The sequence below is a fragment of the Oreochromis aureus genome, linkage group 22 (assembly GCF_013358895.1).
Source record: "Oreochromis aureus strain Israel breed Guangdong linkage group 22, ZZ_aureus, whole genome shotgun sequence".
NCBI classification, from domain to species: Eukaryota; Metazoa; Chordata; class Actinopteri; order Cichliformes; family Cichlidae; genus Oreochromis; species Oreochromis aureus.
In genome coordinates this window covers 38,219,882-38,247,742 of record NC_052962.1, presented here as the reverse complement: position 1 = coordinate 38,247,742, position 27,861 = coordinate 38,219,882, and the positions used below count along the sequence as shown (strand labels likewise).

Below are 27,861 nucleotides of genomic sequence, written 5' to 3'. Positions count from 1 at the left end.
GTCACCCCGACCTGACGCTCTCTTGTACCACAGCGCAGCTGTTACCATTACTTCATCTCTTATTGGATCAAGACCGAGAGAGGCAGAGAGAGGGCGAGAGAGAGAGAGAGAGAGAGAGAGAGAGAGAGAGCAAAGGCAAACAAGTGGAGAGAGAGAGAGAGAGTTGGAAGCCAGCGCTGTGCTTCATCGATCTGCAGAGGTGCACCGAGGACCTTCTGTCGGACACATCTGATCTTTCAGTTTTTATTAAGGGAATGCCAGAAGTAGAGTCGCTCTTTGGAAAATGCTTCTGGAAAATTTGGTACGGTAAGACTGTGACAGTTTTGTTGGTTTGATTTCAGCGTTGTGTAGTTTTAGCTTCATTTAAAGTGTTTCCCAGCTCCGCCCCGCCTGCCCTCTAAACAAAGATTGCACGGCTGCAGATCTGATGTATCGACCTGAGAGCGAGACAATCGCTCTGTGCCTTACATCAGCGCAAAGCGCAAACCTGGAAGCTTTACCTTAAGAAAGAAGGGATTGCATAACTCTGAGGAGAAGTATCGATTATGCAGCAGCGATGACTGCTGCTGTTATTTTTGGTCTGACTCACACCGGGACAGATGATGATGATGATGATGATGATGGATAGCCTGGAACAGCTCATTGTCAACAATGTCGCAGATTTGTTTACCTGTAGGAGGTAAAGGTAAGCAGAAAGCTGTAGGTTAACGGTTCCACTATGGATCACTCACGTCCCGGTCCTTCAGGACGTGGGTCTGATCACCATCATCACTATTATTATCATTAATTTTAGAATGAATTGAAGTTAGCAATGTTTTGATAAGTGTTTTGTATTACTTGTATAGTGTGCGAGGTATTGCAATATATTAAAAATGAATAATACCTGAATTAGTCATCAGTCATTGGATCATCATAGTTTAAAGAACACACCAGTCCACACTGAGTTAACATCAAAATACCCGGATAACATACTGATATTGGCAACCTTGAGCTCTCTGAGGGGCAGACATGATCCACAAGTCATGACGCTGTATTGACATAGGTAATGACAGCTGTAGTGTGGAGGAGAAGTCACAATACATCTAACATCTGGCCAATACATGCTGAGTCAACAAAAAATATCCAGTTACCAGACACATCTGGACCTAATCGGGCTACTTTGGGATTTTATAACTCAGTTATGGCACAGAAATGTTACCACAGCTGACATATGACACATATGAGGTTGACCTGTTGCAGAGCTGGGGTGACCAGGGTCACCCTGCGTCCAAACTGTCTGTCAAGGCCAAATGTGGTCCGTGAGAGAACCGCCGATGTGAGTCACATTTTAGATCAAACATTTGTTTCTAAACTCAGTGTTTAGGTCATGGTCTAACTTATGGTTTGACTTATATTACTTCATGTAAGGTTTCAACTAATTAGAGTGTTTTTGTCATCTAAAATATTGAAGAGTAATAAATATCATAATGGAAATATTCCAAAAAATCAAAGCTTTCACCCAGTGGACATCATGTAGTAGCAGAGGGGAACTCTGAATATGTAAATCTGTGTCAATCTTTTTTATTATTATTTGGGTAAAAGAGAAGAGAGACCATCAGCATGTGAGGAGATTCAACATCTGCGACTGTATGTGGATGTAAAAGTGCACCTGGTGCACATGGCACGGTAACTTGCACAGCTGTGTACGCTTCATCATTAACAGATTTTCGAGCAACAAAGTTGCCATCTAGTTGATTCTTCAGGGAAAGTCTTACTTATTTAAGCAAGAAAATGTCCAACTGCATGATTGTGTAATTAAACCTATTAAAAGCATTTGGAGCTACATAAAACAAAGCTCCAGTTACAGTTCTTTGCTGCTTAGCTTCCACCTGAAATCTATGTTTTAAATTGTACTTTGGAAAACATCAATACTTGTAAAGTGTTGCTGAGCAAGACTCTAAAGCTGAACCAGCTCTAGAGATGCTCCAAGCCTGACCTTTGACCTTTATGAGTGGAAATGTGTTAAAAAGTAATGCTCTCTGGTTTTCTGCAGGTAGTGGTTGTGTTCTGTCTGTGGGGCATTGATGTCAGCAGAGCTTATGTGTTTCAAGCCAGCCGACCTTCAGAGGGAGGAGACAACCCGCCATCTCATACTAAAAGTGAGAACACACTTGATATCTTAGCAACGCTTATTCTGGGCTGTTGAGTTCAAAAAGAAAAGTCTTATAAGTGAGCTGAAGACTGATCTGATCAAATGTGGTGGAAACCTTTATTTCTGCATTTTGACCAAAATGACATTGATGTTTAAAATGTGTAGTGCCAAGTTACCAACTAGCTAAGACGCATCAAGGCTAGAAAAAAACCATCAAGCACACAAAAAATGAAATGTTATAAAAGGCAGGAGCAACACAGACACGGAGGTTCACTTCAGTGCCTTCATGTAGCTGAGGTGAAGCCTAGCACCGAGCTAGTAGCTACAGGCATACCGTGTTTGCATTCAAAGTGTTTGGTTTCTTACTGAGTTATCTCACTCTAATCATAGCAGGATATATGTGAATATATATCTGTATGTATCATATTTCCCCCTTAATGGTTGAGCCAATGTGAACAAAACTTTCCATAAACATCGTTAGCCATACAGCAATAATTAACATCTATATGATTCATTATCAATCGCAGTTATTTAGATTTTCGTGCTCGTCACCACCTGCAAATGCAATGTTACATTCTCCATGTTTGATTCATGTGTGATGTCACCCAGAAGTTTCTGCGAAGAATGTGAAACGCACCATCGGCTGGAAGGAAATATTCACACAGTGAAAATAGTAACTCTAATTCCATCTTTGAGCATATTCACGTGAGAGTCTGGGAGACTGATGGGATTGTTTCGCTTTCCGTGCGGACGTTTCAGGAACTGCATTTTACTTTCACCATGGACTCATTTGTCAGCCTGCAAAGTTGCTGCTTGTTTAATACAGATTTAGTTTATTCACCTTTATATTTGGATAATATCATTAATAAAGTTAAGGTACATCTGCTGAAAATCTAAGGTTTTATAAAAACTATTCAGGTGATCATTGTGCAACTCTGCAGCTTCAAACAGGAATGAGTGCGGTGCACTTATTTAACTTTAACTTCACATCATCAGGAATGTTTTATTCATGAGTTTTGACATCGAAGATCTAGATGACAAAAAATGGTATAGGAAATTAATTGAATTTACCTTGAATGACTGTTATGGTGGAAAACCGAACTAGAACTTGTGTACTGTGACTTCTCGATCTTGCTTAAAGACATAAAAACACATTTTATATCAGAGCTGTACACCATTATACTTGGTAAACATTGTATCTGGGCATGTTTGCAGCATGTGTGTCTCACTGTGCCCTTCCCCTCCCTGTAGTCATTTCAGAGTGGGTCAGCTCAGCAGGCTCCTGTAAGGGGAGGTGCTTTGAGCTGGAGGTGGCCAGCCCTCCAGGATGCAGATGTGACAATCTCTGCAAAACCTACTACAGCTGCTGCTCTGACTTTGATGAGCACTGCCTGAAAACAGGTCAGTCTTCTACACCCTTGTTCACGTCTCTCTTCTTTTCTTTGCTTCCTGTTTTCTTACCCAGTCTGTGGCTCGTGGTCCAGAACTAACTGCATCTAACTGACTATGTAAACCCTTAAAAGCAGTTTAGAGATGTGTAACAGCCCCCAGAATGAATGTATCTACATATCTGTCTGAAAAAAACCTAATATTAAAAGTATAGATATTTACTACTGCATATGCTTCATATAGTGTCGAACATCTGATGAACTGCATAGAAAGCTCGGGATGAGTACTTTCTCTTGTAACACAGGGAAATTTAACAAAAGCCAAAATGCTCATTTTCATCTGATGCTAATTTAAATCTTGGTTGCATAAATCACATATAACTGTAGGTTCATCTTGAAAACATGAAGTAAACAACTGTGGAACATTTAAAAAAAATCTTCAAATGAATTCAGCCACCATGAGCTTCTTGTGGGTCTTCTTTTTAAAATGTATAATAAAAAGTCAGCATTGCTTGGGTATGGATAATCTGTAACACATTTTAGGACCCTCTGTTATGCAACAGAGATCTGAGATCTTAAAACGTTGGTTGGGAGAAGACAGTTAAATAGTCGAACAGGGTTAATTGGGGACTCGGAGGCAGCTGAACTCGGCAGAATTTAGCTAAAGTTGAACAAGCTGTCGAGGCTGCTGGAGGCAAGGCGTATGTGCAGCCTGAGCTCGTCTAACATGGGACTTGGAAGATGGTCATGGACCCACAGAGACACTGCATTACTTTCAAGGCTCAGTAACACAATGGTTTAATCAACAAGCTCTGTAGAGTTTGTACCACATGAGAAAACTCAACAATCAGTGAATGGAGTGAACATGCTGTCCAGGAGTTTGATTGCTGGATGGGTTTCTACACAAGAAGGAGACTCTGAGGACTTGTACCAGTCACACTGTCCAATTCCACTGTGCAGTGTGACCCATGGGTCCTTTTCCCACATGTTTTAAGACTTACTCCCTTAAGAGGAAGGGCCTCCTCTGGTTCGATTGGGTAGTGATTTTGCTTAAGAATCAAAAGAGTTCATTCTCAGAAGGAGACAAAAATCCTTTGAGATGCCAAATCCAACACAGAGCACTATCTGCTGTGAATAAGGGAACAGCTGAAAGTCATTTATTAATGGAAGTGGGTTCACACCTACTAACCAGGCTGTGTGAAGGTTCAGCATCAGTTTAGTGTCCCAGGAAACTTCACAAGTCTTACACGGAGCCAGTAAGAGTAACGTTATGATGTAATCAGATTGAGTTTGTCATGATGCAGCACACTGATGTGTTGTGTTTTGAGATATGAAACCCTTCCTGGTTTCATCTGAATTAATAGGGTAGGAAGCAGCTAATCAAATGCATCTATGTATGCATATCTAATCACAATGTCACAGTCTTCCCAGGAGAGGATGTCAGACCTCTGCTCAGGCTAACTGTAAAAAAATCCCCCCAAAAACAAGAGCTAGGGCTCAGAGGCCTCAAGTCATTCACATGTTAAATTTCACACTTCATGATATTACAGGGTGCCAGGATAGAACTCTAATCTTTAACAACGAGCATGGCAGCACAGATTAGGTTTGCAAAGTTGTGTCTGAATATATCGAAGAAAAAAAACCCAACTTCTGGAACAATGTCCTTTGGAGAGACAAAGCCTGAGTGGACATGTTTGGCCATAATGCACAATAACCCAGTCAAAGTCAAGAAATCATGTAGATTAAACTGCTGTTGCAAATTATTAAGAGAGCTGTGCACAAACAAATATCCATCAACCTCAATCAACTGGAGCAACGTTGCAAAGACGAGTGGACCAGTGGACTAGACCTGCTTAAGTTATTGCTGCTAAAGTTGCTTCTACAAGCTGTTGAATCATTGCATGTGCTTAGATTTCCAAAGAACTGCAGAGAATCCTGTGAAAATGTTATTTTTCACACACGTAAATAATCAATGAACTGGCTTCCTGTCTGCGCTTCAGAGGGAGGCTTTGAGTGCAAACCGGATCGGTGTGGGGAGGAGAGGAACGAAGACCATGCCTGCCACTGCTCAGAGGACTGTCTGGAAAAAGGAGACTGCTGCTCAAATTACAAGTCCATTTGCAAAGGTACATATCATCATTTTTAACAAAGTGACATGAAGATTAAATTTGCTTTCAAGTACGTGATGTACTGTGGTTTCCTCACAAGGTGAGACTTCATGGCTGCAAGAAGAATGCGAGGACATCAAGAGTCCTGAATGCCCTGCAGGGTAAGACTGATGACCAACCGCGTCTCTAAAAAAGCATAATGGCTCCACGCCTCCTGTAGAAACCTGAAGCACCATTTTGGAGGATAACTGCAGTTTGGTGATGTTACCAGATCAACCAACTTTGTCATTCTTGTGCTTCTCAGCTTCATCCGTCCTCCTCTCATCATGCTCTCACTCGATGGGTTCAGAGCCTCCTACCTGAAGAAGGACCAATCTGTCATCCCAAACCTTCACAAACTTAGTATGTCTTTTTTTTTTTTACTTTATCTGTATTTAAGTGATTTTTCTAGAGACAATAATTTCTGTATGTCCATTATATACCTTTTGAGAAGTTAAAATATACCTTGGTTGCTTGTGTCATCCTGTAAAATGCAGCTTTCTCAACTAGATTTTACTCTTTAAAATTCTTAAAAACATGACCTTTTGTTTGCCCTCAGGAGGATGTGGTACGTCCACGCCGTACATGCGACCAGTCTACCCCTCAAAAACATTTCCAAATTTGTACACCCTAGCCACAGTAAGTGAGCCAGCATATTTAATGGATGTTTCATGTTAGAAGTTACAGTAAAGCTAGTCTGTTAATGAGTACTCTGTCTGAAAGCTGAGCAAACACAAATGTTTGCCAGTATGTTCAAAATGCCCTTACACTCTGCTCGTGTTGCTACTCAAGTGTAGGACTCATTTTTAAAACACTAAATGTGCCATCCGTCTGCAGGGTCTGTACCCAGAGTCCCACGGGATCGTGGGGAATACCATGTATGACCCAGACTTTAACGCCACGTTCACCCTGCGTTCCAGAGAGAAACTGAACCACCGCTGGTGGGGCGGACAGCCTGTGAGTACAGTCTAGAGTCCAGTGTAGGAGCTGACTAAAAAGCAGGTGTAACTCTTAAAACATAAAATACAAATTAAAAAAAAAGTGCGCTTCTGTAAATATTGGTATTTGTACGTGTGCGTACCTTTGTAAGTACCCAAAGTGACACAAAATCCTGAGAATATTTAACACATTTGTGACCGTTTTGTCAACATTTTCTCTCCATAGAGTTGAAGAGCTTATGTAATGTGTTATGGTCACTTATAACAGTGTTTAAGAGGAACGTTGGATTTCTGGATTTCATCTCCTTTTGTTTCTGTTTTGCAGATCTGGATCACCGCTGAGAAACAAGGAGTGAAACCAGGCACGTTCTTCTGGCCTTGGTACTTAAGTTAGTACTGGAATGTTTTTCAATAGCTTTAGATATCAGACTTTACTGAGCCTTCCAGGAGTCACTTCCACTTTTTCAGGACTACTTATATTTATTTTGTTTGATTTTCGTTAAATGTTTGATGTCCTCAGTCAGTTAAATGCACTTTTTAGAGGGATCCCCGGATCTCTCTTAATAAAATGCCCCCTCAGGGTTAAGTGGGGCTGGAGCCTATGACTCATAGGCCAAACAGCAGGGTACACCGTGGACGCCAGTCTGTGGCTGGCCTAACACCAAGCATGATCATCCAAAACATTATTTCTACATTTGATATTTTGGCTATTGTATCTGCCTGGCAGTATTACGTTCCTCCTTACTGTAGTTTAGTGCTTGTACAAATGAGATGTGATGGCTGTGAATGTAGTGTTAGGTCCCACTCCATCACTCCTCCACTGTGACTGACTGGCTGACAGTGAGTGCAGATTTGAAGATCTTTCAACCTTTGACAACATTACAAAAACAAAATAAATAAAACTTGTAGACGTTATGCTGAAGCCTTCTTTTAGCATCCGTTAAACTGCAAAAGTACCAATGCGTTGGGGGAGTGGCTTAGGTGTGCATGTTGCCTAGGACACTGCCAGTTTAGGGAAACAGTGCAGAAAGGAGATATGATGTGGATGCTGGTGGAGCTGTTGTTCATTGTGGTGAAATCTTTCTACTTTTCAAATAACACAATAATGTACTATAATAAATAAAACTCTTTCTTGCAGGAGAAATAATGAGAGAACTTCAGGGCAAAAACAACAACAAATACAATACTGTAGCTGAAAAACTCGTGAAGATTGAGTCTGAAGCAGTGAGGAGAAGAGAAGTGATAATGGGATACTGGGTAGAGTCAAAGGTTTTAGTTAAAGTATTAAAATGTGTGACATCATCGAGTAACAGTGCTTCTGTGATGCTTTGTGTAATTAACTACAAACTGTTATTAAGTCTGAAGTAAAAGAGGAGCTTTTGATTTTGATTTCACCCGATGACCTTCAGCCGAGCTCGACCGGCAGACACGAAGCAGACAGATTCATGTCAGCGAGTATTTGCATGTCCATGACTCAATGATCACGAGGGCTACACATGAAGACGTGCACTAGTCACATCCTGAGACAGACAGACAATGGGACAATGCCCCTACACAGCCAGTCACAACAGAGGCCATTGAAGAGTCAAAGGAGTCAGAACAAAACAGCGTGTTCAAGGCGCAGAGATCTGCTGATTTACATTCAAACCATCAGCCTCGGTTATTTGGTGATGGAATAAAAATTTTGTCATATTAACATTTTAATCATCAGCTGACTTTTGTTTTCAGGGTGATTCCTCTTGAAAGGAGGATTTTGACCATCCTGCACTGGCTGCACTTGCCCGATGATGTAAGGTGTGTCCATATTTTTTACTCACCAAACAACCCGAGCTACCGAGCAAAAACTGCAGCACTCGTGTAAAGTTTCTCTCATGTCAAAGTTTGTGTGTTGATTGTTGATGATTATCTGGTAGATGGCCTGTGCAAACATTTACAGCAGTCAGGATCAGAATAGTAAAAAACGGGACGAGGATTGTCAAAATGTGTGAAATTACAGTTAGAAATAATATTAAAACAAAGATACATGTAGCTGTTTGTGGTTCAGTGGGGAACAACTATGAGAGGGTAGAGTTATACAGACATGCAGTAAATGTGACTCAACTTATTAGCAATCTTTGAAAGTTTCATTACTCCACAGCACTGTGTGTCATTATAAATAACAAAAAACATATACAGTCTTGTCTCTTGAACTGTGACAGTAAATTAGCATGTAGCTTTCACACACAAAATAATGTGTAAAATTACTCAAGAATGATAGTGACAGTGATATTGTAGGTGTGTCTGTTTAAGAGACTGCTGATTTATGTTTATGTAGAGCTAGTTTGGCGTCAGCGATGGGACCAGACAAGTGTCAAGTGGCTTTTTCAGCCATGTACATTGTAAATAGCAAAAAAAAAAAGACAAGACAGTGCAACACCAGACCGAACAGGACGATACAGACACAAGACAGTGCAAAGGAAATGTGCAAAATACTGCTGTATTGTGCAAAAAGTAGCTTGGTGTCTGAGGGTGTGTGATGCTGCAGATAAGTGCTTGGTAGTGACGTGTAGGAAGTGTTTTTACAGCTCGGCAGGTGAAGTAGGTGTTTGTGTTTCTTCTCTGGTTGTGAGTTCAGGTGAGATACTTGAACTCACACTGAAACAACAAAACCAGTCAAGGTTGTTTTTTCTACCTTGTTTAGTCATCACTGTTCCATGAAAAGTCTCACAGCACAGAGTTTTCTTTGTCATGTCTTTTCAGGCCGTATGTTTATGCCATCCACTCAGAGCAGCCCGATGCCTACGGGCATCGAATGGGTCCACTCAGCAGTGAGGTGAGCTAGGCCTGAAGATGGTCTAAGAGTTCTTCACTGGAGGTGCGATTAATAATGTGCAATAATCAATCATTTTGGTTTAAATTTAAATATTGTCCACAGCTGGACAACCCTCTGAGGGAAATTGACAACATCATTGGTCAGCTAATGAATGGACTGAAGCAGATGAACCTGCACCGCTGTATCAATCTCATCATTGTAGGAGATCACGGTATGAGCTCCACAGAAACCTGTTGAATTCTGAGGATTTTGTCTAATTAACCCTTTTATTAAAGTTCTTGTAAATACAGCACTAGTTTGCAACTGCAAACCTCAATGATTAGACAGTCCTCTATGTGTTGTGCTTGGAAGGAAGAACTCCTTTTCAGAGTAAGAGACCTTCTTTAGAACCTTCACTCCTTCACTGGGAGGAAGGAAAAGTGCTCAGGAAGTCCCCCAGCAGCCGGATCTGTAGCAGCATAACTAAATAATGTTTCAGGATCACCTGATCCAGGTATCTGAACTGGTTCCAGAGGAGAGAGCCCTGATAGCTGAAGCTTCTTCTACTTTTAGAAACTTCAGGAACAACAAGTAAGGTTACAGCCTGAGATGGAAGTACTCTAGTGGGATAATATAATATTACGAGACCTTTAAAATTTTATGGTGCTTTATCGTCCCAGAGAGACTTTTAAATTCAGTTCTGAATATTACAGGGAGCCAATGTTATTGGAGAAATATGATCTCTATTTACTACTCTCGGTGCAACAATTTGGGATCAACTTTGGGGTTTCACTGAACTTTTTCGGATAGCCTGGAAATGAGCAATTGCAATAGTCCAATCCAGAAACAACACATGCATGGACTAGTTTTTCAGCATGACTCTGAGATGGGATGTTCCTAATTTTCGCAATGGAAGGAAGAAGTTACACATAGACTTTTTATATGAGGGCTACAGAAAAAAGGATAGGTCAAAAATGACTCAACATTTCTTCACAATAGTTTAATTCAGTTCACTTTTATTTCTATAGCACCAAATCACAAGAGCAAACACCTCGTGCTGCTTTTTAGTATGAATGGAGACGCTACAATATTACAGAGAAAACACCAGATGACCCCCTATGAGCAGGCACTTGGCGACAGTGGGAAGGAAAAACTCCCTATTAAGAGGAAGAAACCTCCGGCAGAACCAGGCTCAGTGAGGGGCGGGGCCATCTGCTGTGACCGGTTGAGGGTGAGGGGAGAAAACCAGGACTGAAGAAACACTAGATCTGACCTCTTCTAGTCCACAGAAATGCCATCAAGAGTTGCATCTGGTTTTCATAGTCTCTATTAAAACTGTTGAAAATCACATGGTTCATTTAAAAGACACACAGGTTCCTTCACTTGGAGTGTACTCTCAGTGTCAGCACCGAGAACCAGAAGTTACCGATGTCATTTCTATGTCTCAGGGATGGAGGAGGCCCACTGTGACAGGACAGAGTTTCTCAGCAGCTACCCACTCAACATAGACGAGATCATGCTGATCCCTGGCTCACTGGGCAGAATACGACCCCGTGAGCCAAAATCGACCACGTGTAAGCCCGCACATTTAAATAGCACACAGTGACAGATGTTTTTTAGATGCAAAACCTGCTTTATATTTCTCAAATTTCCATTTCCAGATGACCCAAAAGTTGTGGTTGCAAACCTCACTGTAAGTAACAAATGTATAAGATCACGATACAGCCTAAAACAAACTGAGACGCACAGCGGTTTGCTGTGTTTGCAGGGGTCAGGTCGTTCACCTTTGTATTTACTGTTTCAGTGCAAAATGCCAGCTCAGCACTTCAAGCCATACCTGAAACGGGATTTACCCAAGAGGCTTCACTACGCCAACAACAGACGGATTGAGGATGTCCATCTGCTGATGGAGAGGAAGTGGCACATTGCCAGGTAGCCTGTGATTCTAATCTGTCATAAACGGTGTTTTAACTACCAATAAATTGAGATCTTATCAAGTCTGAGGAAAAAACAGGACGATTACAAAGGAAACTAGCAGCCTGCTAGACCCCTACTCCCCATTTTATTTTTTGATTTATGTCTGGTTAAATTTGAGGACTTTAAGTTATCCAGTTGACTGATATTTAGTGTTGAATTCAGTGGTTCAGTGCTCTTCAAGAAAGTGAGTTGAAGAAGGGATTTTTGAATTTTGTCACACTGAGCTACAAAAATCACAAACTGAGTCAGTTCCTGCATACTCCATGTTTGTTTCAGGTTTGCAGTTTTATGGATTTAAAAACGTTTCTCTTTTTGTTTCAGGAAAATGCCAGAAAAACCGAGGACTCGGTGTGGTTTCTTTGGTGATCACGGCTTTGACAACAAGATAACCAGCATGAGGGTACTCATGTGTTATATCTGCTGTTTGCTCCTTCCGTATTTATATGTTAAAGGCATCGTGCGTCAAGCTTGGATACTTTGTTTGAATGCTTATGAGGTGATGCAGTAACCTACTGGTGTTTTCAGATTACTATAACATATAAAAGAGGGATGGACCAATTTTGGCGTTATGAGTACTGCCATCCTGGGCTTTCTGAGCCAAATCTTACCACGTAGCATATTTTAAATCACAAAGCAAGCCATAGTATTTTAATATTTTTTAAAAAACCCACCTGCAGCACTACAGGCACGAGGGCTAGCTCAGTGGCTGGACCAGGTGAGTTAAAGCCTGACACGTAGCAGTTATAGGTAAACAGAATTTAAATAGTTAAGGACAGATGTGTTGTCAGTACAGATGTGATTGTTAAAGAACATAAAAGACTTTGTACCATTTTTAAGACCATCTACTATAAAGTGACTGACCCTTGACGATGACATCAAGTGGTGGCTGAAGGAACTGCAGTTTTTGGAATTTAAGGTTCATTCGGCTTCATTTTCAGCCCCAGAGGTTACTTCTTGTTCCACACAGAGTTTTGTTTCGAGAAAAGTAGAATTTCAGAGAAGGACAAGAAACATGGCTGACTATTACTATTACTATTACTATTATTATAATTCATTATGAGGAATACATCTCTCTGATCTGATGTCTACACAATAGTTTTTCATAAAGTTTGTTTGAAAACTCCATGAGTTGATTTCGCTGTTTGATTTTTTTACATTTTCCTTCTTTTTTGCATGCAGACAATCTTTATTGGCCATGGGCCGAGTTTTAAATTTCAGAAGATGGTGCCAGAGTTTGAGAATATAGAGTTATACAATGTCATGTGTGGTAAGAATTCTTTTTTCTCGTTTTCAATGACAGAAAATATGGCCTAGATCAGGGGTGTCCAACTCCAGTCCTCGAGAGCGACTGTCCTGCAGCTTTTAGATGCATCCCTACTCCAGCACCGCTGAATCAAATGGTTGGATACCTCTTCGGCATGCCATCAAGTTTGGCAAAGTCCCAGTAAGAAGTCATTCATTTGATTCAGGTGTGTTGGAACAAGGATGCGTCTAAAAGGTGGAGTTGGACACCCCTGGCCTAGATAATTATATTAATGTTATTGTTACTATTAACAATAATAGTCCTCTGATTGTTTGTGCTTCAGACTTGTTGGGTTTGAAGCCAGTTCCAAACAATGGGACCCACGGCAGTCTGAACGATATGCTGAAAGACCCGCCTTTCCAACCCAGCATGTCCGAGGAAGTCACGCCACCATCGCCGCCGTCCGACGCCGAAATCAGCCACGACCTGGGCTGCAGCTGTGACGATGAGGTCTGTGGGAGGCAGTAATGCCACAGAAATCATTTCTAACATCAGGTGGAATTCAGCTGATTTCAGTGTGTTTGTCACTTTCTTCTGTAACAAACAAAGATGAAGAAAAAAAACACATTTTATCATTTTCAGAACAAAGTGGAGATCAGTGGACCCTTCACTCGCGCATCAGACGGGCTCTACAGTTATAGTAAGTGTTGTTATCCACATACACACAGCTGCATTCAGGAAGCAGCTGAGCAAACATGATTATTTGACAGTAAATCTAGATTTTCTTCATCATGATTCTTGAAAAAGCAATGCCTCCTGTTTCTGCTTTTATTTTTATTTTTTGCCATTTTATTGATCAGTAGGAACTGCAGAGGACACCAACAGAATCACGTTTAATTATGATCAAATAATTTGGCATCGAGGTACAACATGTTGTTTTTGCAGACAGCACCCAGCTGCCGTTTGGTCGACCAGCGGTGATGTTCGACACTCAGTACAGTCTTCTTCATCATGTGGAGTTCATCAGTGGATACAGCAAAGAGCGAGCCATGCCCCTGTGGACATCATACACACTGCCACCACCGGTACACACACACAGAAACATATACATTTCTCACTGCGTCGTATATCGGTCAGCGGCGTTCTACGAGCCATTGATTGTCCCTTGAAAGTCACCTTAAACTTTATTTAAGTTTAAGGTTTATTTCTCTTGTTGGAATTTCATTACAATTATAAAAACTTCACAGGATAATTTTATAGATACACTTCCATGATATGAAGTGTATCCTGTTACCAGGATATTTCAGGCCAGTTGTTTGCTTACAATTAGCTGCTGTTCATATCAAGAAACTTAACCTGAAGAGTCTGCAGGTCATCACCGCCCTCTTCCTGTGGAAAGTCTAATTCTTGAATTTACAATCTTGTCTGTGAAAAGCACTTTAACACACCTTTTGCAAACTTTTTCATTTGGGAGTATCCAGAATTGACAGGATGATAAATGAGTACATCAGAGGCAAAGCTCAGGTCGAGGAGTTTGGAGATAACGTTAGCGAGACGAGGCTGAGGCAGTTTGGACATGTTCAGAGGAGGGAGAGTGGATATGTTGGAGGAAAGAAGAAGACCTCAGACGACGTCCATGGTTGTGGACAAGGAGGATATGCAGAGGTGCCTGCAAGACACAAGAGGGCGCTTGGGATAGAAGAAGAAGAGGAAGAAGCCTTTCTGTGCAATGTTTCGAAGCTTTTCTTATCTTCTCAGAAGTCCTGCTATATCAGCATGTTTGAATGCACTTCAGGGACATGCTGGTGTTACTAACCCTGGTGCAATCACGGTACTTTATGATGATTAGTCAAAGTCAAATGTATTTATATAGCACATTTAAAACAACAACTGTTGAGCAAAGTGCTGTGCATTTAACATAGAAATAATTAAAAGAGATAAAAACAAAAAAGAAAATGTATGAAAAAGGCATAAAATGAGAAGATCTGAGTAAGAAATAAGACAAATAAAAGTAGTACAAACTCATTCTGATTTAAAAGCCAAGGAATAAAAGTGGGTTTTCAGAAAAGTGACTGGCAGCCAGTGTAAGGATGTTAGTACGGGGGAAATGTGGTAACTAACTGATGACAGCCTGACACCTGAGTAAAGACTATTACAAAAGTCTTTACTCAGGTCATTAGTTAAAAAAAGTTTGAAATGTAGCATTTATGGTTAAAACTACAGTGACTGTAAGAGTACAAGAGTAACTCTTGCATCTCTGCTTTTTGAACCCTTTCCTGTGCTTGCACGAATAGCATGTCCATACAGTAAACAGACTTCTTCTTCCTCCCTTTACTCTCAGACCTTTGTTCACATAAATGAGGTTAAAAACTCTGATGCAACCATATTAGAGGCACTCTGTACGTGGTGTTGTTTGCAGTGAGTGACTGTGTTTGTGTCACAGCAGGATGTGACAGAGCTCTGAAAACATGCAAACATGAAATCTCAAACAGCCACTGCAGTAAACACACTCGGTCTGTGATTTGGTGAACGTGCATGTTTGACTTGAACTCGTCGCGGGTTTATGTTGTGCAGCTGCTCACATATGGCACACCTGCTCTTTGCATATACATCATCATGCATGAATGCCAAAACAACACGCAGACATGAGTGGAAGTAAACATTATATTAACACCCAGCATTGCATCTGAGTTTCACTCTCACTTTAACTGCTTTTTATCTTTTATCTTAGATTCTTTAAGCTGCACCAAATTGCAACTGATATTTCCTGGATACCATTAAAGACGATACAATTAAATGATTTATTAAAGGAAGAAAATATTAAACCAACCTCGCCCTATGTAGGAAAAAAGTCATCTCCCTGTTGTTAAATCATGAATGAACTGTGATTAACCACATTTTCAGTTCAGTTTCACTGTATGTTGTCACATGTCTGTCTCACAGGAGGACATGACTCCTATACCAGATGCTTCTTCGAGTGCTAAGTGCATCCGAGTCGATGCCAGAGTGTCAGCTGATCACAGTCAGAGCTGCAGCGCCTACAGCCAGAACACCCACCTCACGTATGGCTTCCTCTTCCCCCCAGGTAGCACCACAGGGTGAACTCAGGACCCTCTGTGCAGAAACATTCATGTTAATACACACTGTACAAAAATCATACATGTACAAAACCGGATCTTAGTATAAATGAGATTAAACTATATTATATTGACTTATTTGTAATGCAGATATTAATTGTAATTAATTGTAATTGAAAAAGTTGTTTAGGCTTTGTTGAGCTTTAATTCTTGACAGTTTAACTGATGTAGTCATAGAGGAACATTATAAAAAATAACATGTATCGATTATGTAAAAAAAAGTCTTGTGACACCAGGAGATTTCTTAAATAAGGATGGCAATCAGGGGCCCAGGAACCAGAAGTTCACCTTTCCAAGGAAGTTAGAGAACGACAGGAAGTGGACCAGACCACCTTGTTGCATATAATGGGGGAGTTCATTTGTCAAAACTTTGCATGTATTGTTAGCACCATAGCTTATGTTATTTAACATAATATAGTTACATTTAAAATGATATTTGTGGAGGAAAACACTGGAATTCCAGCGGAGTGTCGGGAAAATATTACATCATTACAATAATCAGACATTTCACTGGGTTAACTTTGACTGTCACCACTTCTGAGCGACGTTTCTGCGATGTCAACATCTCATATGAGCTTGTCTGGATATGTGCAAACAGTAGATGATAAGACAGGTGTGACTCACATGTTTGTGTTGACAGAGCTGGCAACATCTCCCGAGTCCAGATATGATGCTTCGCTCATCACCAACACTGTCGCCATGTATCCTGCCTTCAAGAGTAAGTCACCTCAATAAAAGTCAAAAATTCTCATTTTCACTTCAGCTGTATGGAACTGTAGCAACACGCTAACAGTTGTCTCAAGATCTTGTAATTATACCAGGGACTGGGAATGTGGGAAGTCTGGTCTTTGCTGCATTCCACAAAATATGTTACATTCCCATACAAGATGTTTGTGCTTCAGTCTCAGTAACAGGCTAGTGAAACATTAAGACTTTACTCATTGAGCACTATTATCTTTGTCTGTAAAATAAAAATAAAAATGTGCCACTGTTAGCTGGTAGTTAGCAAATTCCTCTTCTTGCTCCAAAAATCCTACAGTGGACTAGAACAGGGGTGTCGAACGCCAGGCCTCAAGGGCCGGTGTCCTGCAGGTTTTATATCTCACCCTGGGTCAACACACCTGAATCAGATGATTAGTCCATTAGCAGGCTTCTGGAGAACTTTAAGGCATATTGGGGAGGTCATTTAGACATTTAAATACGCTGTGTTGGATCAAGGACACATCTAAATCCTGCAGGAGACCAGCCCTTGACGCCTGGAGTTCCCCACCCCTGGACTAGAACTTAGAACCTTAACCGTAGCATCTTTTTATGTCAGACTGTCTGAAATGACTGCATCTCTATTTGTGAATACTTATCAGCACTGAAGCTGCTGCAACAACACGCCCTTTGGTGACAGTCTTACTATTTTACTTTTTCACCCCCTCCCTTTGCATTTACAGTAAATTGTGACTTAAGAATAGTTTCAGAGTTAAATAATAAGTCTGACATCATGTGGAGCACATTTTCCTCGGTTAGTTTAACTGTCCTTGTGGAGAGGGAAATTGATTTGTGCTCCATGAGACACAACACAGAAATGTGGTGATGTCAGGTCTGAGTGTGAATGGCCTGATACCCATTGTTTATACAGAGAGAGAGGCTTATCAGGAGAAAACAGACGCTCAGTCTCTGGATACCTGTCGCATGCATGCACCCATTATACTCTGTGTGCGTCAGCTGTGTCTCTGTTTGCGTCTGCTCGGCTAATAGGTTCTATATTAAGGCTATAAAAGGTTGCAGGAATAAAAGGGAAACCACAAGAGCAGGATATGTTTCCTTATTTAGCACTGGGTTAGGATGTGACGCCTCAAGTCTTGTTATGGTCAGTAGATTTACAGATGTTTCACTCCACCAGTAAAACCTCACTTGTCCTGTTTTTATTATTTCTTTCTTTGGAATGAAAAATCTACTCAAAAAGAAAACAAAATGAATATATACAAATTCAGATACCGGACAGAGAGTGAGCTGCCTTGGCAGGTGTTTGTGCTCTTGGAGTGTTTCTTATTACTGATGTTTATAAAAAGTGAGAGTATAAACAGCATGTCCTATTTTTCTGTGGGTGTGCAGGAGTGTGGAGTTACCTACAAGGGACGCTGCTGCGGCGATATGCAGAGGAAAACAATGGAATCAACGTTCTCTGCGGCCCTGTTTTTGATTATAACTACGACGGCCTTCGAGACACCACCGAGAAGATAATAGAGTAAGTTTACTGCGGCGGCGTGCGATGATGGTGCTCGGTCAGCTAGCTGATAACAACTAAAGTAAGCGTGCATGTGCATATATGTGTCAAAACACATCAACACAAGGTTCAAGGTTCTTTTGTTGCCATTTGTGCATAAACCAGCGTAGAGCTCTCTTAGTCATAGTAGGCGTGTTAGAAAAGATAAGAATAAGTACAAGAGGGGTGGCAGTATGTACACAGGAGTCTGATTATATTGCAGATAGGATATGCACATTTCTGAGGTAGGAGTGAGTCCCTGATAATTCCCTCAGCGCTGTGTGTACATAGAGTCCATTTGTCCCTCCGATGCTCTCTGCAGTCTTTATGACCCTTTGCAGAGCCGTCGTCTCTGCCTGTGTCATAAATGCACTATAAATATATGGTGAGCATGTCGTCTCCATGTGAGGAATCATTTCTAAGTGATTAATAACTAAACAGCATGCTGTGGTTTTCACTTTGTGGAGCTTACATATTCTCAGAAGCCTGCATGTTCCACCAATGGTCCAAAGGCACAAGTGTTAAGTTCATTACTGATGCTAAACTGGCTCTGGTTGTGGAGGTTATTTAATGTTTTACTAGACTTCAGATGCAACTTAGCTCCTAACGTAAGCAGTCACAGCAGTGTAAGTGATGAAGTATACCAGACCCGAGCTTCTCACTCTTTCACATTTTGCACGTGTCTCCGATCCCCCTCCTCGGTCCAGGTTCTCAGCTGATGGCTTCCCCGTTCCCACCCACTTCTACACTGTGATTACAAGCTGCCAGGAGGTGAACCAGACGGTTGATGAGTGTGAGGGAGCGCTAAAGGTTTTCTCCTTCCTTCTTCCTAACAAGCCAGACAACAGTGAGGCATGCAATGTGAGTAAGAATGAATTCGTGGCCTAATGGAGCTTTATTTTGTAAGGTAAAGACCCTCCAATCATTCCAGCAGGTGGCAGTACCTCCATATCTTTGTAGTGAATTCATTTGCACAGCGTGAGCAGCAGCATGGAAAAAAAATGACCTTTAACCATTTTTTATTAAGCTGTAGGTTTTCATTTGATCTTTAAAGATTAAAAAGATGAAAACATGAAAAACAATCAAAAGATTTGAAGGATGGTGCTTTGAATTTGAATTCCCAGGGAGTAAAGGATCGCCGATAGATAAACATTTACTTCTCTTGATTGCCATTTATCTTTTTCCTTTTTTTAAAGAGTAAATGTCAGATACTTTATGTAATAACTCAAACTGCAGTAAAATCATTTTGGGGTTGAAGAACTCACCTTCAGCTGGGTTTTGTCACAAATTTGTCACTTTGACCATATTTCTTAAAAACATTTGTAGGTGCAGCCTGATGTAGTATCGTAAAAAGAGGCAGGATAAAAATTCTGCTGTATCTTTGTACTAATCATAATCATTAATGACCTGCCTCGGGCACATCAGAGGATCAGAGACCAAACCAAAATTTCAAGGCTTACCTCATTTTATTATCATTATTATTATTATTATTATTATTATCATTATTGTTAACATTTCGTCTTTTGTCTTTGGGTAGTATTATTATTAGCTGGAGGCACTTATGACGTCTTGTCTCCCAACAGATGATCCATCTACACTGAGAGTAGAAATAAAGGAGAAAATTAAAGAAACACCAGTCACCACAATTCCAGTCAGTTACTACAAAATCCGATGGATTGTCTTGACTTGCCTCAAGCTATTTGGAAACCATTGTTTTTATTGCAATAATAATACTAATAATACCACTGGTATTATAACCTTGTGTTATATGATGACTCACCATGACAGTCAGATAGAAATATCAGAACACGTTTTATAAAAAACAATCAGTTCTAAGCCAGGAAAAGGTCATCATGCAGTATTCTATCACAAGTAAACTTATATCTTTAAAAGCTTATACTAATTACTCAGTACAATTTTCCATTAACAGTGGGTTTGTCACTAATAACCTCTGACCTAGATTTATGATGACCTCGAGTCAAACATGAGTCTTTCCCGCGTCTGGGTGAGGTGGATATTGGAAGTACGTGTCAGGAGGAATGATTCAGTGAAACTAAACTGACAAAGATGAGTGTAGCTAGTCCTTTTGTAATGCTTTTTTTTCAGTGCAGCCAAATTGAGGTGGATATAATGGGCTTGGGTTCAGCTCCATGTTTTACATTTGAATCCACGACTCTGCGGGGCTATGTGAGCAAACAGCATGTTTATTGTCCATGTTCGTCTTCTTTGTTAGCACTTAGAGACTTAGAGCTTTTTAGTGTCATTGTGCAGTTTCTTGCACAGCGAAATTGGGTAGCTGAACCACAAAGGTGCTAAAGTAAGAAAAAGAGAAACCAATATACATCGAAGGTGGAAAAAATAAATAAATAAATAGAATAAAATAAAAAGCAGTGTATATATATACATGTGTGAGTGGAACTATACACATGGTGTATGTGTAGGAAACATTGAAACAGACTGGGACCAAAATAATTGCACTTGAGCCAAAAATATTGCACAGAACATGGAAAGACTGAGAGCACCTGCCTAACACTAAAACTGTATATGTGTGCAATTAAATCAGAAATTCTTACAAAAAAAAGACCATTTACTAAGAAAAAGAAGAACAAAATGAACATCGTGATCGTAAACTGCAACGATGCTATTCTGTACCATATTTCAGTAGAACTTTGATTTTGTGTCGGCAGCACTGGATTGCAGTAAAATAAAAGCAATCAACATGTCTGCTTTCTCCTGCATGAGCTGAAATCCAGCGATTGTTGTTGGTCCAAAGCCTCACTGCATCATGTCTTTGTATCTGCTTTTGTAGTTCAGGTGACAGTAATGATACAGTAAGGAGCTATAATACATCCTTACAAACAACTCATTAATCTTTCAGTGAAGTTTTAAGATGATGTTTTTCAGTTAAGAGCGTTACCACAGAGATGGATAAAAGTCTTATCAAAAGACAGTCACGTGACTGTTATGGAAGGAATTAAATGCATGCTGTTCTGAAATACTTGCATGTTGCAATAAGTTGCAGTTGATCATCTAATATCTGTGAGGGGATGTGTTGCAACACTGACATTTGATTAAGGCACCAGTCATGCTTTAATAAGCATGACTGGTGCTTTAATAAGCATGACTTACCCACGCTTTCTCAAATGATTATAAAGGCTCAGTGTAATTTGGAAGTATTTTATACATCCAAATGAAATAAATAAAATAACCACAAAGCCATGCGCAGCATTTCTTTTAATTCACTTTCTATTTCTAGTCCATTTTCTTATTCTGCGTCCAAGCTCAGTAACAATCTTACATGAAAGATGAATGAACAGTCCGCTGTCCTGCGCGCTTGTTAATGGGCAGCTCTGTAAACATCTCCAAACTTTCCTGGGACTCTTCAGCTCCAGTGGTGAGTAGAATGAATGGAGCGGTCAGATTGAATGATGGAGCTTACACGATGCTTTTACAAACAGCTCTAAATATAAAACAGCGATTAGTTTGTGTGGTGGGAAATCCGTGTGATAAACACACTGCTCATGTTTATGCAGACCCTATAAATATGTACTCAGTATAGGTTAAACTACATCCATTCTCGTGCCATGCTGTTATTGAGTTTTTATTAACCTAAACAGACAACAAACCTGTGCTGCAAATGCACCATTGAGTCATTTATAAAGAATGAGCCTTTGTTTATAGGCACCAAACTTGGTCTTTTTGTCTTCTGTTGGGTTGGACGGAGTAAAGCTGAACAACTGTGTTGTTTTCATAGATATGCAATGTCTTTCAAACAAGTTCATAAAAGTAGTTCAACATCCAAGAAGAAGAAGAAGAAGAAGAAAGCAGCATCAATGAGAAAACTTATGACATTTGTAAAGTTAGACTTTGGCTCACTCTTCGTTACATTCCTCCCTTTAGTCTTTTTTTCTTAAATTCAGCAACACTTGAGGGTTTCCAGGAAGAAAATGATCATGTTTAACATCACGTCAAAGCACCTCAATCTGATTTGACTCTAGACTTTGACTAGGCCAGTCTAAAACCATTTTTTTTGAGCCAATCAGAAGTGGACTTGCTGTTTCAGATCATTAACCTGCCGCATAACCCGAGTGCAACTAAGCTTCAGGGCTTGAACTAACGTTTGGACATTGCCCTCCTGGATTTTCAGAATTTATTGCTCCATTAATTCCAAAGGCCGTAATAGCTGCTCCCGAAACAACATGACGTGCTGACCATGAATTGTTTTGTGAAATTCAACTGAATTTCAGGAAAAAATTATTTTGAGAGATTGTAATAATAAGCAACTTTAAGCAGAGTGATAATTCTTACACTCTGACTCATGCTATGTGCTTTGGGAGGCACTGGAACAAAGAGTCATGATGAATGTAATACTAACACTGATCCAGTGTCATCGTATGTGCTCACAGAACCGTTGACTTTGTGCGTCACTGACTGGTTCTTTGCTCACTCCCTGCACAAAGAACCTATTACGACATGCTTCTGAACACGCTCACTAGTTTAGATTTACATGCTGTGGTGTCATGATTGTAACAATACTGTTGCTATGGATAGTTATCTGGCATCAGCCATATCAGCAACTCCCAACAAAGATTGCCCTCGTCTCCTAAACATATAGAACACATAGAACATGTTTGATGATTTTCTGATACACTTAAATATTTCAGATCATTAAAAGAATTTAAATGAAGGTGTTATATTAAGGGGAAAAATCCAAACCTGCCTGGCCCTGTGTGAAAGTATTTGGCCCGTAAACCTAATATCTGGTTGGGCCAGCCTTAGCTGCAAAAACTGCAATCGACCGTTTGTGATAACTGGCTATAAGATTTTCCTTTACTAATAAACACCTTTGTGTTTACCTGTTTGATGGTTGTTTGATGGTCTGAAACATTTAAGTGTGACGAACATACAAAGAAATGGCGGCAAACAATGTATCTATAGTACAGCAACATAACATGTAAACTTATTACCACCCTGACTGCCTGTTTATGCAAAACTGCTAGTTCAGAGCCAGCTGGGTAGTTCAAGGAGCCACAAATGATCCTATAATAATAATGCTTAGATTACACAAACCACCAATCAATCAATATTTTGCAGTCCTGTTGTGCGTGATGCCGTGAGGTGACATGGAAGCTGGCAATACAGCAAATAGAAGTGAGGACAAGAGGCCAGCTATTCTTTGTCTGCACTCTTTTTTTCTTTATTGTTTGTTAATGTCACGATCTGGTTGTAGGGACTCAAGCACAGAGCGGTTAGATGTCTCCAAAAAACAGTTTATTTACGGCACCAGTGCACAATATATACAGTGAAGGGAATCCAAAACTCCAGGGAATCACAGGGTAGCTCTCTCACACTCACACACGTTCACACGGCAGGGAGGTCGCAGGTCTGGGGGGGAAGGTCTGAAGCAGAAGAGAAGGGAAGTCACAAGCTAATCACAAATCACGAAGCACAAGTTCACAGGAGCTGTGAGAACACGAACGTCAGTAGTACAATCATCCAGCGACGAGAGGATCTGTGTTCCAGCCTCAAATAGTGCTCCCGATGATGACAGCTGATTGTTGTCCGGTGTGTGGGCCAAGGGCGGGAGCCCACAGTGAGCTCCGCCCAGGCAGAGAGGGAGAGAGAGAGAGAGAACCGAAACAGCAAATGTAGCCTTGTGGGGCCGGCCGGGCAGGCACGGAGACCATGACAGTTAAATCTTTATCCATAAAGTAAAGACAGCATAGAACTCGACCCATCTGTCTGTGATTCAGAGACAAATTTGAAATGATATGATATTTTCAAACCATATGAATTCACCAGAGTATAAAGAGTCCCACCAATCTCAGATCACTGCACCCTCAATAAATATTTGATTATAGACAAAGGAAATCCAAAACCCATATTAGACTCATAGTGTTTGGATCCACTTGAATTCCTCTTCTCTGTGAAGGCAAATGATGCCAAAACTTAAGTGTTGGGACACATTACTAAATAATGATATTACTCATCGCTGTAATATCTGGCTTTTTTCATTGTCTAAATATGTAATGAAATATGTGTTAGTGTGACTGAAAAATGTGCCTCTGCATAAACAATGAGTCAGCATGTGTGACACACAGAGGCGGCTCCTTGGGTTAAATTTTTAAGGCATCAGCAAATATATAAATCATGTCTTATCTAACAGCTGCAATAAAAATTGTGTTTTTGTGCATTTCTGTTTGTGTGTTTTAAGGTTAAAAATCAGCCCATTGTCACTTGTGAAATGGTAGAATAGATGTTTAGACATTACTGAGCTACTCTCTCACGTTGCTCTGTTTTACTCCAAATGTCCTAAATGATAAAAACAATTCTTTTCAGAGAACACAGAGTACAGAGCATCTGGGATCAGTGTATCTGTGTGCAATTGGAAAAACATATGAGCCATTAAGAATATGCACAGATAGCAGAGGTTAATGAAAATCTGTATTACAGCGAGGTTATGGTAATATATGCAAGCCGCCAGCCAACTTACTGCACAAACATAAATTGACTCCAACGTGTTGAGATACTTTATTTACTGTCACAGGATTGTAAAGATGCTGCTCTTTCATATAGTGTTTGATTATTTGACAGCATCATTTTTGTGGTTAATTGTCAAAGTTCATAAATGTTTCAGGGGAGGGCTGCAAACTCTTGCCTTGATGAAATACTTGATGAAATAAAGTCCTGCAGACAGTGGAAATGGACAGACTGGGAGGTGAAGCTCTCAAAAATCTCTCCACGATGAGCCAGGGTAGTCCAAAACAAATGAGCTGGCTTGGGAAAACTGCAAAAGGAAATTACTAAAATGAGGAAACTGTAACAACAACAGATGAAGTGATACATATTGCCCAGTAATAGCATGCCTACGAATCTGCATAAGAGAAGGTGCAGACTGAGAAATTAGGGCTCAAGAAAATAACAAGAGAATGAAAAAGGAGTGAAAGAGGGAGTAAAAACATAGAAAACTGTAAGGAAATATTCTTTAACAATATGCAAGGAGCAAAGAAATGGGACGAAGAACAAGATATCACGAAGATGTAGACAGACAAAATACCTTCTTTAGAAGGGACAAAGGTGTGGAGGGACGAAGGGCCTGAAGCAAACTGGCGGAGCCACAGTGGCCCATTTGCAATCTTTCATAGCAAATTTCTAAGAAAAGAAAGAATGAAAGTAATGTTTTGGTTATGGCCTTAATAAGAAACAGGTCAGTGTGGAAGAGAGGCTGTAGTTATTTGTTGGAAGTATTTATCGCTCTTCATAATGGAACAGTTAATCAGTCCTGACAAACAAATATTCCCCTGGACAAGGAAACACTGTCTGTGCTTTCCTGTCATCTTACTCTGAATATTGTTTCTGGGAAATGATTGCACTCGACTGATTGCTTTGGAGAGTCTGATAAAATCTATAGTTGGGAAACTAGCAAAGATATTTAATATGGAGGAAACAGCTGGTTTCCTGGCAAACTCCCTGAATGGCTAAATAGGAAGATGTTTTAATGTAATGTGCTTTCCAGGGAATAACCTCAGAATAACCTCAGTGCCAATCTAGGCACCAAACCAAAGAACAGCCTGTGTGCACTGAAGCATGACCAAACATTCAGCATGTTTGGTCATTTAAATACGAATTGCACTGAAAAACCAACCAATAAAATGAAATCGCGTTATCGAATGTAAACTCTTGACCCTTAAGGAGAAACACTCTAAGTTCTAAAATTAGTCATCTAGTTGTTACAAAAAGCATTACCCATGCATAGTTACTTCATATTTTTTGCAACATGTTATTTTGCGCAAAGCACAAGAGACACAAGACCATCAAAATAAAACATTGTCACGGTTCTGGGTCATTTTGACCCAGCATTTTCTGTTTCTTATATTTTGGTGTTTTTCTAGATTATGATTTATGTTCTGATTCTTGAGATGTGCTGTTTTGCTTATTATTATTCTAGGTTTCAGTTTGGTTCTGGTCATGAGTTTAGTTTGATGTTAATTCTTCTCTAAGTCTGTGCCGTGCCTGGGCTCCATGTGTTATATTCTTTCAGTCTGTCTCTCAGTTTCCCTCACTCTGTGTGGGCATGTGCGTGAGAAGCATCGTGAAGAGAAATAGTTTTGGGATATGTGGTTCCCTTTGTGTACCTGAATTGTTTGTGCTCTTTAACTTTTTCCATTCGTTGTGTGTGCGCCCAGTCACACACACCGCCTCAGCTCTTGTGTCGTGGAATGACAAAATATTATTCTTTGTCAACCTTTTGCTTGTGAGTCATATTGTTTTGACATCTTGTAATGACAATGTTTGAGTTTCTGTTAGCTTTAGGTGGAGCTAAAGAAATGTGTTTACAGTCTGTCAGGAGGATTATGTAAAAACTAAAAATCTGACATTTTTCAAACATACACATAGTTACATACAGTTGATTTTAATTATTTAGAAAGGGATAACTACCTACCTTTATCAATACACCATAATATAGTAATTGTAACATCAATTTTCTTGCATTTATGGGTGTTATCTGGGTCTTGGTCATGGAACCCCAGCCCAGCCCCCCACCCCCACCCCACCCCAGCCACTTCCTTCACCTGTTCTCAGGGAGGTACTCGGGCATGTACAAGCCAGTCAGGAAGCGTAATCTCTCACGTGTGTCCCAGGTATGTACTGAGCCCTTCTCCCAATCAAAAATTCCAGAAACACCTCACCTAGGAGGAATCTGTGGGAGAGTCACATGCATGAACCAGCTCGACTGGTTTCTGTAGATGTGGAGGAGTATCAGGTGTGGTTGGATCCCTTTCCCAATGACGGAGCTCGTTACTATTCACAGAATGTGTTGAGAACAGCCTGAAATCTTTTCAGTTTTGTTAGAAATAGCGTACTTCCTGCCTGGAATGTTTCATCTTCCGAAAGAATAGGGTGTCTGTCCTTTGCTTTCTGGAAGTCTGGAAAAATAAATGAACGCAAACTGGATGGGATGGCATGTCGCTGCAGGATGCTGTGGTAGCCATGCTGGTTCAGTGTGACTTCAGTTTTGAATAAATCCCCAACAGTGTCACCAGCAAAGCCTCCCACACCATCACACCTCCTCCTCCAGGCTTCACGGTGGGAACCATGCATCACCATCCGTTCACTTTGTCTTTTTCTTCTGCTTGTTGCTTTTCCTTAGTCGTGGTTTCTTAGCAGCTATTTGACCATAAAGCCAGTCTCCTTGATGTAGAGATGTGTCTGCTACTGGAACTCTGTATGGGCTATAATCTGAGGTGCAATTTCTGAGGCTGGTTACTTGGATGAATTTATCCTCAGCAGAGGTCTTCATAGTCTTCATTTCAGGGGGCGGTCAAATCAAATCAAATCAAATCACTTTTATTGTCACGTCACATGTGCAGGTACACTGGTACAGTGTACCTGCACGTGAGCATGTGAGCCAGTTTTGTTGCTTGATGGTTTTTGCGACTGCACTTGGGGACACGTTTTAGCATGTTTCTGGACTGACTGACCCTCAGTTCTTAAAGTAATGATGGACTGTTGTTTCTCTTTACTTAGCTGATTGGTTCTTGCCATAATATGAATTCTAACAGTTGTCAAATAGGACTGTCAGCTGTGTACCCACCTGACCTCTGCACAACACAACTGATGGTCCCAACCCCATTAAGAAGGCAAGAAATTCTACGAATGAACCCTGACAAGGCACACCTGTGAGGTGAAACCATTTCAGGTGACTACATCATGAAACTCATTGAGAGAAGGCCGAGGGTCTGCAGCGCTGTCAACAAAGCAAAGGGTGACTACTTTGAGGAATCTAAAATACAAGACGAGTTATTTATCCTTTTTTAAAATTTAAAATTTTTTAAATATCTTTGTGGTGGG

The 27,861-nt window shown here is 40.5% G+C and overlaps 1 protein-coding gene and 1 long non-coding RNA gene across 2 annotated transcripts in view; one reads left to right on the top strand and one right to left on the bottom strand.

The window, feature by feature from the left end:
* The window catches only part of LOC116317231 (ectonucleotide pyrophosphatase/phosphodiesterase family member 2), a 35,704-nt gene continuing 7,843 nt past the window's right edge, over window positions 1–27,861 (top strand). Inside the window, exons 1-24 of the mRNA XM_031735929.2 lie at window positions 1–301; window positions 2,033–2,138; window positions 3,383–3,532; window positions 5,520–5,645; window positions 5,728–5,788; window positions 5,932–6,029; window positions 6,226–6,305; window positions 6,504–6,623; window positions 6,930–6,985; window positions 8,333–8,398; window positions 9,344–9,416; window positions 9,519–9,627; window positions 10,844–10,969; window positions 11,057–11,088; window positions 11,200–11,327; window positions 11,694–11,772; window positions 12,552–12,639; window positions 12,959–13,125; window positions 13,258–13,315; window positions 13,561–13,700; window positions 15,559–15,700; window positions 16,393–16,470; window positions 17,859–17,991; window positions 18,717–18,870. Of these exons, the coding sequence (XP_031591789.1) occupies window positions 284–301; window positions 2,033–2,138; window positions 3,383–3,532; window positions 5,520–5,645; window positions 5,728–5,788; window positions 5,932–6,029; window positions 6,226–6,305; window positions 6,504–6,623; window positions 6,930–6,985; window positions 8,333–8,398; window positions 9,344–9,416; window positions 9,519–9,627; window positions 10,844–10,969; window positions 11,057–11,088; window positions 11,200–11,327; window positions 11,694–11,772; window positions 12,552–12,639; window positions 12,959–13,125; window positions 13,258–13,315; window positions 13,561–13,700; window positions 15,559–15,700; window positions 16,393–16,470; window positions 17,859–17,991; window positions 18,717–18,870 (2,388 nt within the window). The 5' untranslated portion in view covers window positions 1–283. The remainder of the gene's footprint in view (window positions 302–2,032; window positions 2,139–3,382; window positions 3,533–5,519; window positions 5,646–5,727; window positions 5,789–5,931; window positions 6,030–6,225; window positions 6,306–6,503; window positions 6,624–6,929; window positions 6,986–8,332; window positions 8,399–9,343; window positions 9,417–9,518; window positions 9,628–10,843; window positions 10,970–11,056; window positions 11,089–11,199; window positions 11,328–11,693; window positions 11,773–12,551; window positions 12,640–12,958; window positions 13,126–13,257; window positions 13,316–13,560; window positions 13,701–15,558; window positions 15,701–16,392; window positions 16,471–17,858; window positions 17,992–18,716; window positions 18,871–27,861) is intronic.
* On the bottom strand, window positions 13,785–16,479 carry LOC120435463. Its single transcript, XR_005609750.1, has 3 exons — window positions 16,377–16,479; window positions 15,673–15,729; window positions 13,785–14,284 (listed from the first exon to the last, which is right to left on the bottom strand). It is a non-coding gene; the product is annotated as an uncharacterized LOC120435463 (long non-coding RNA).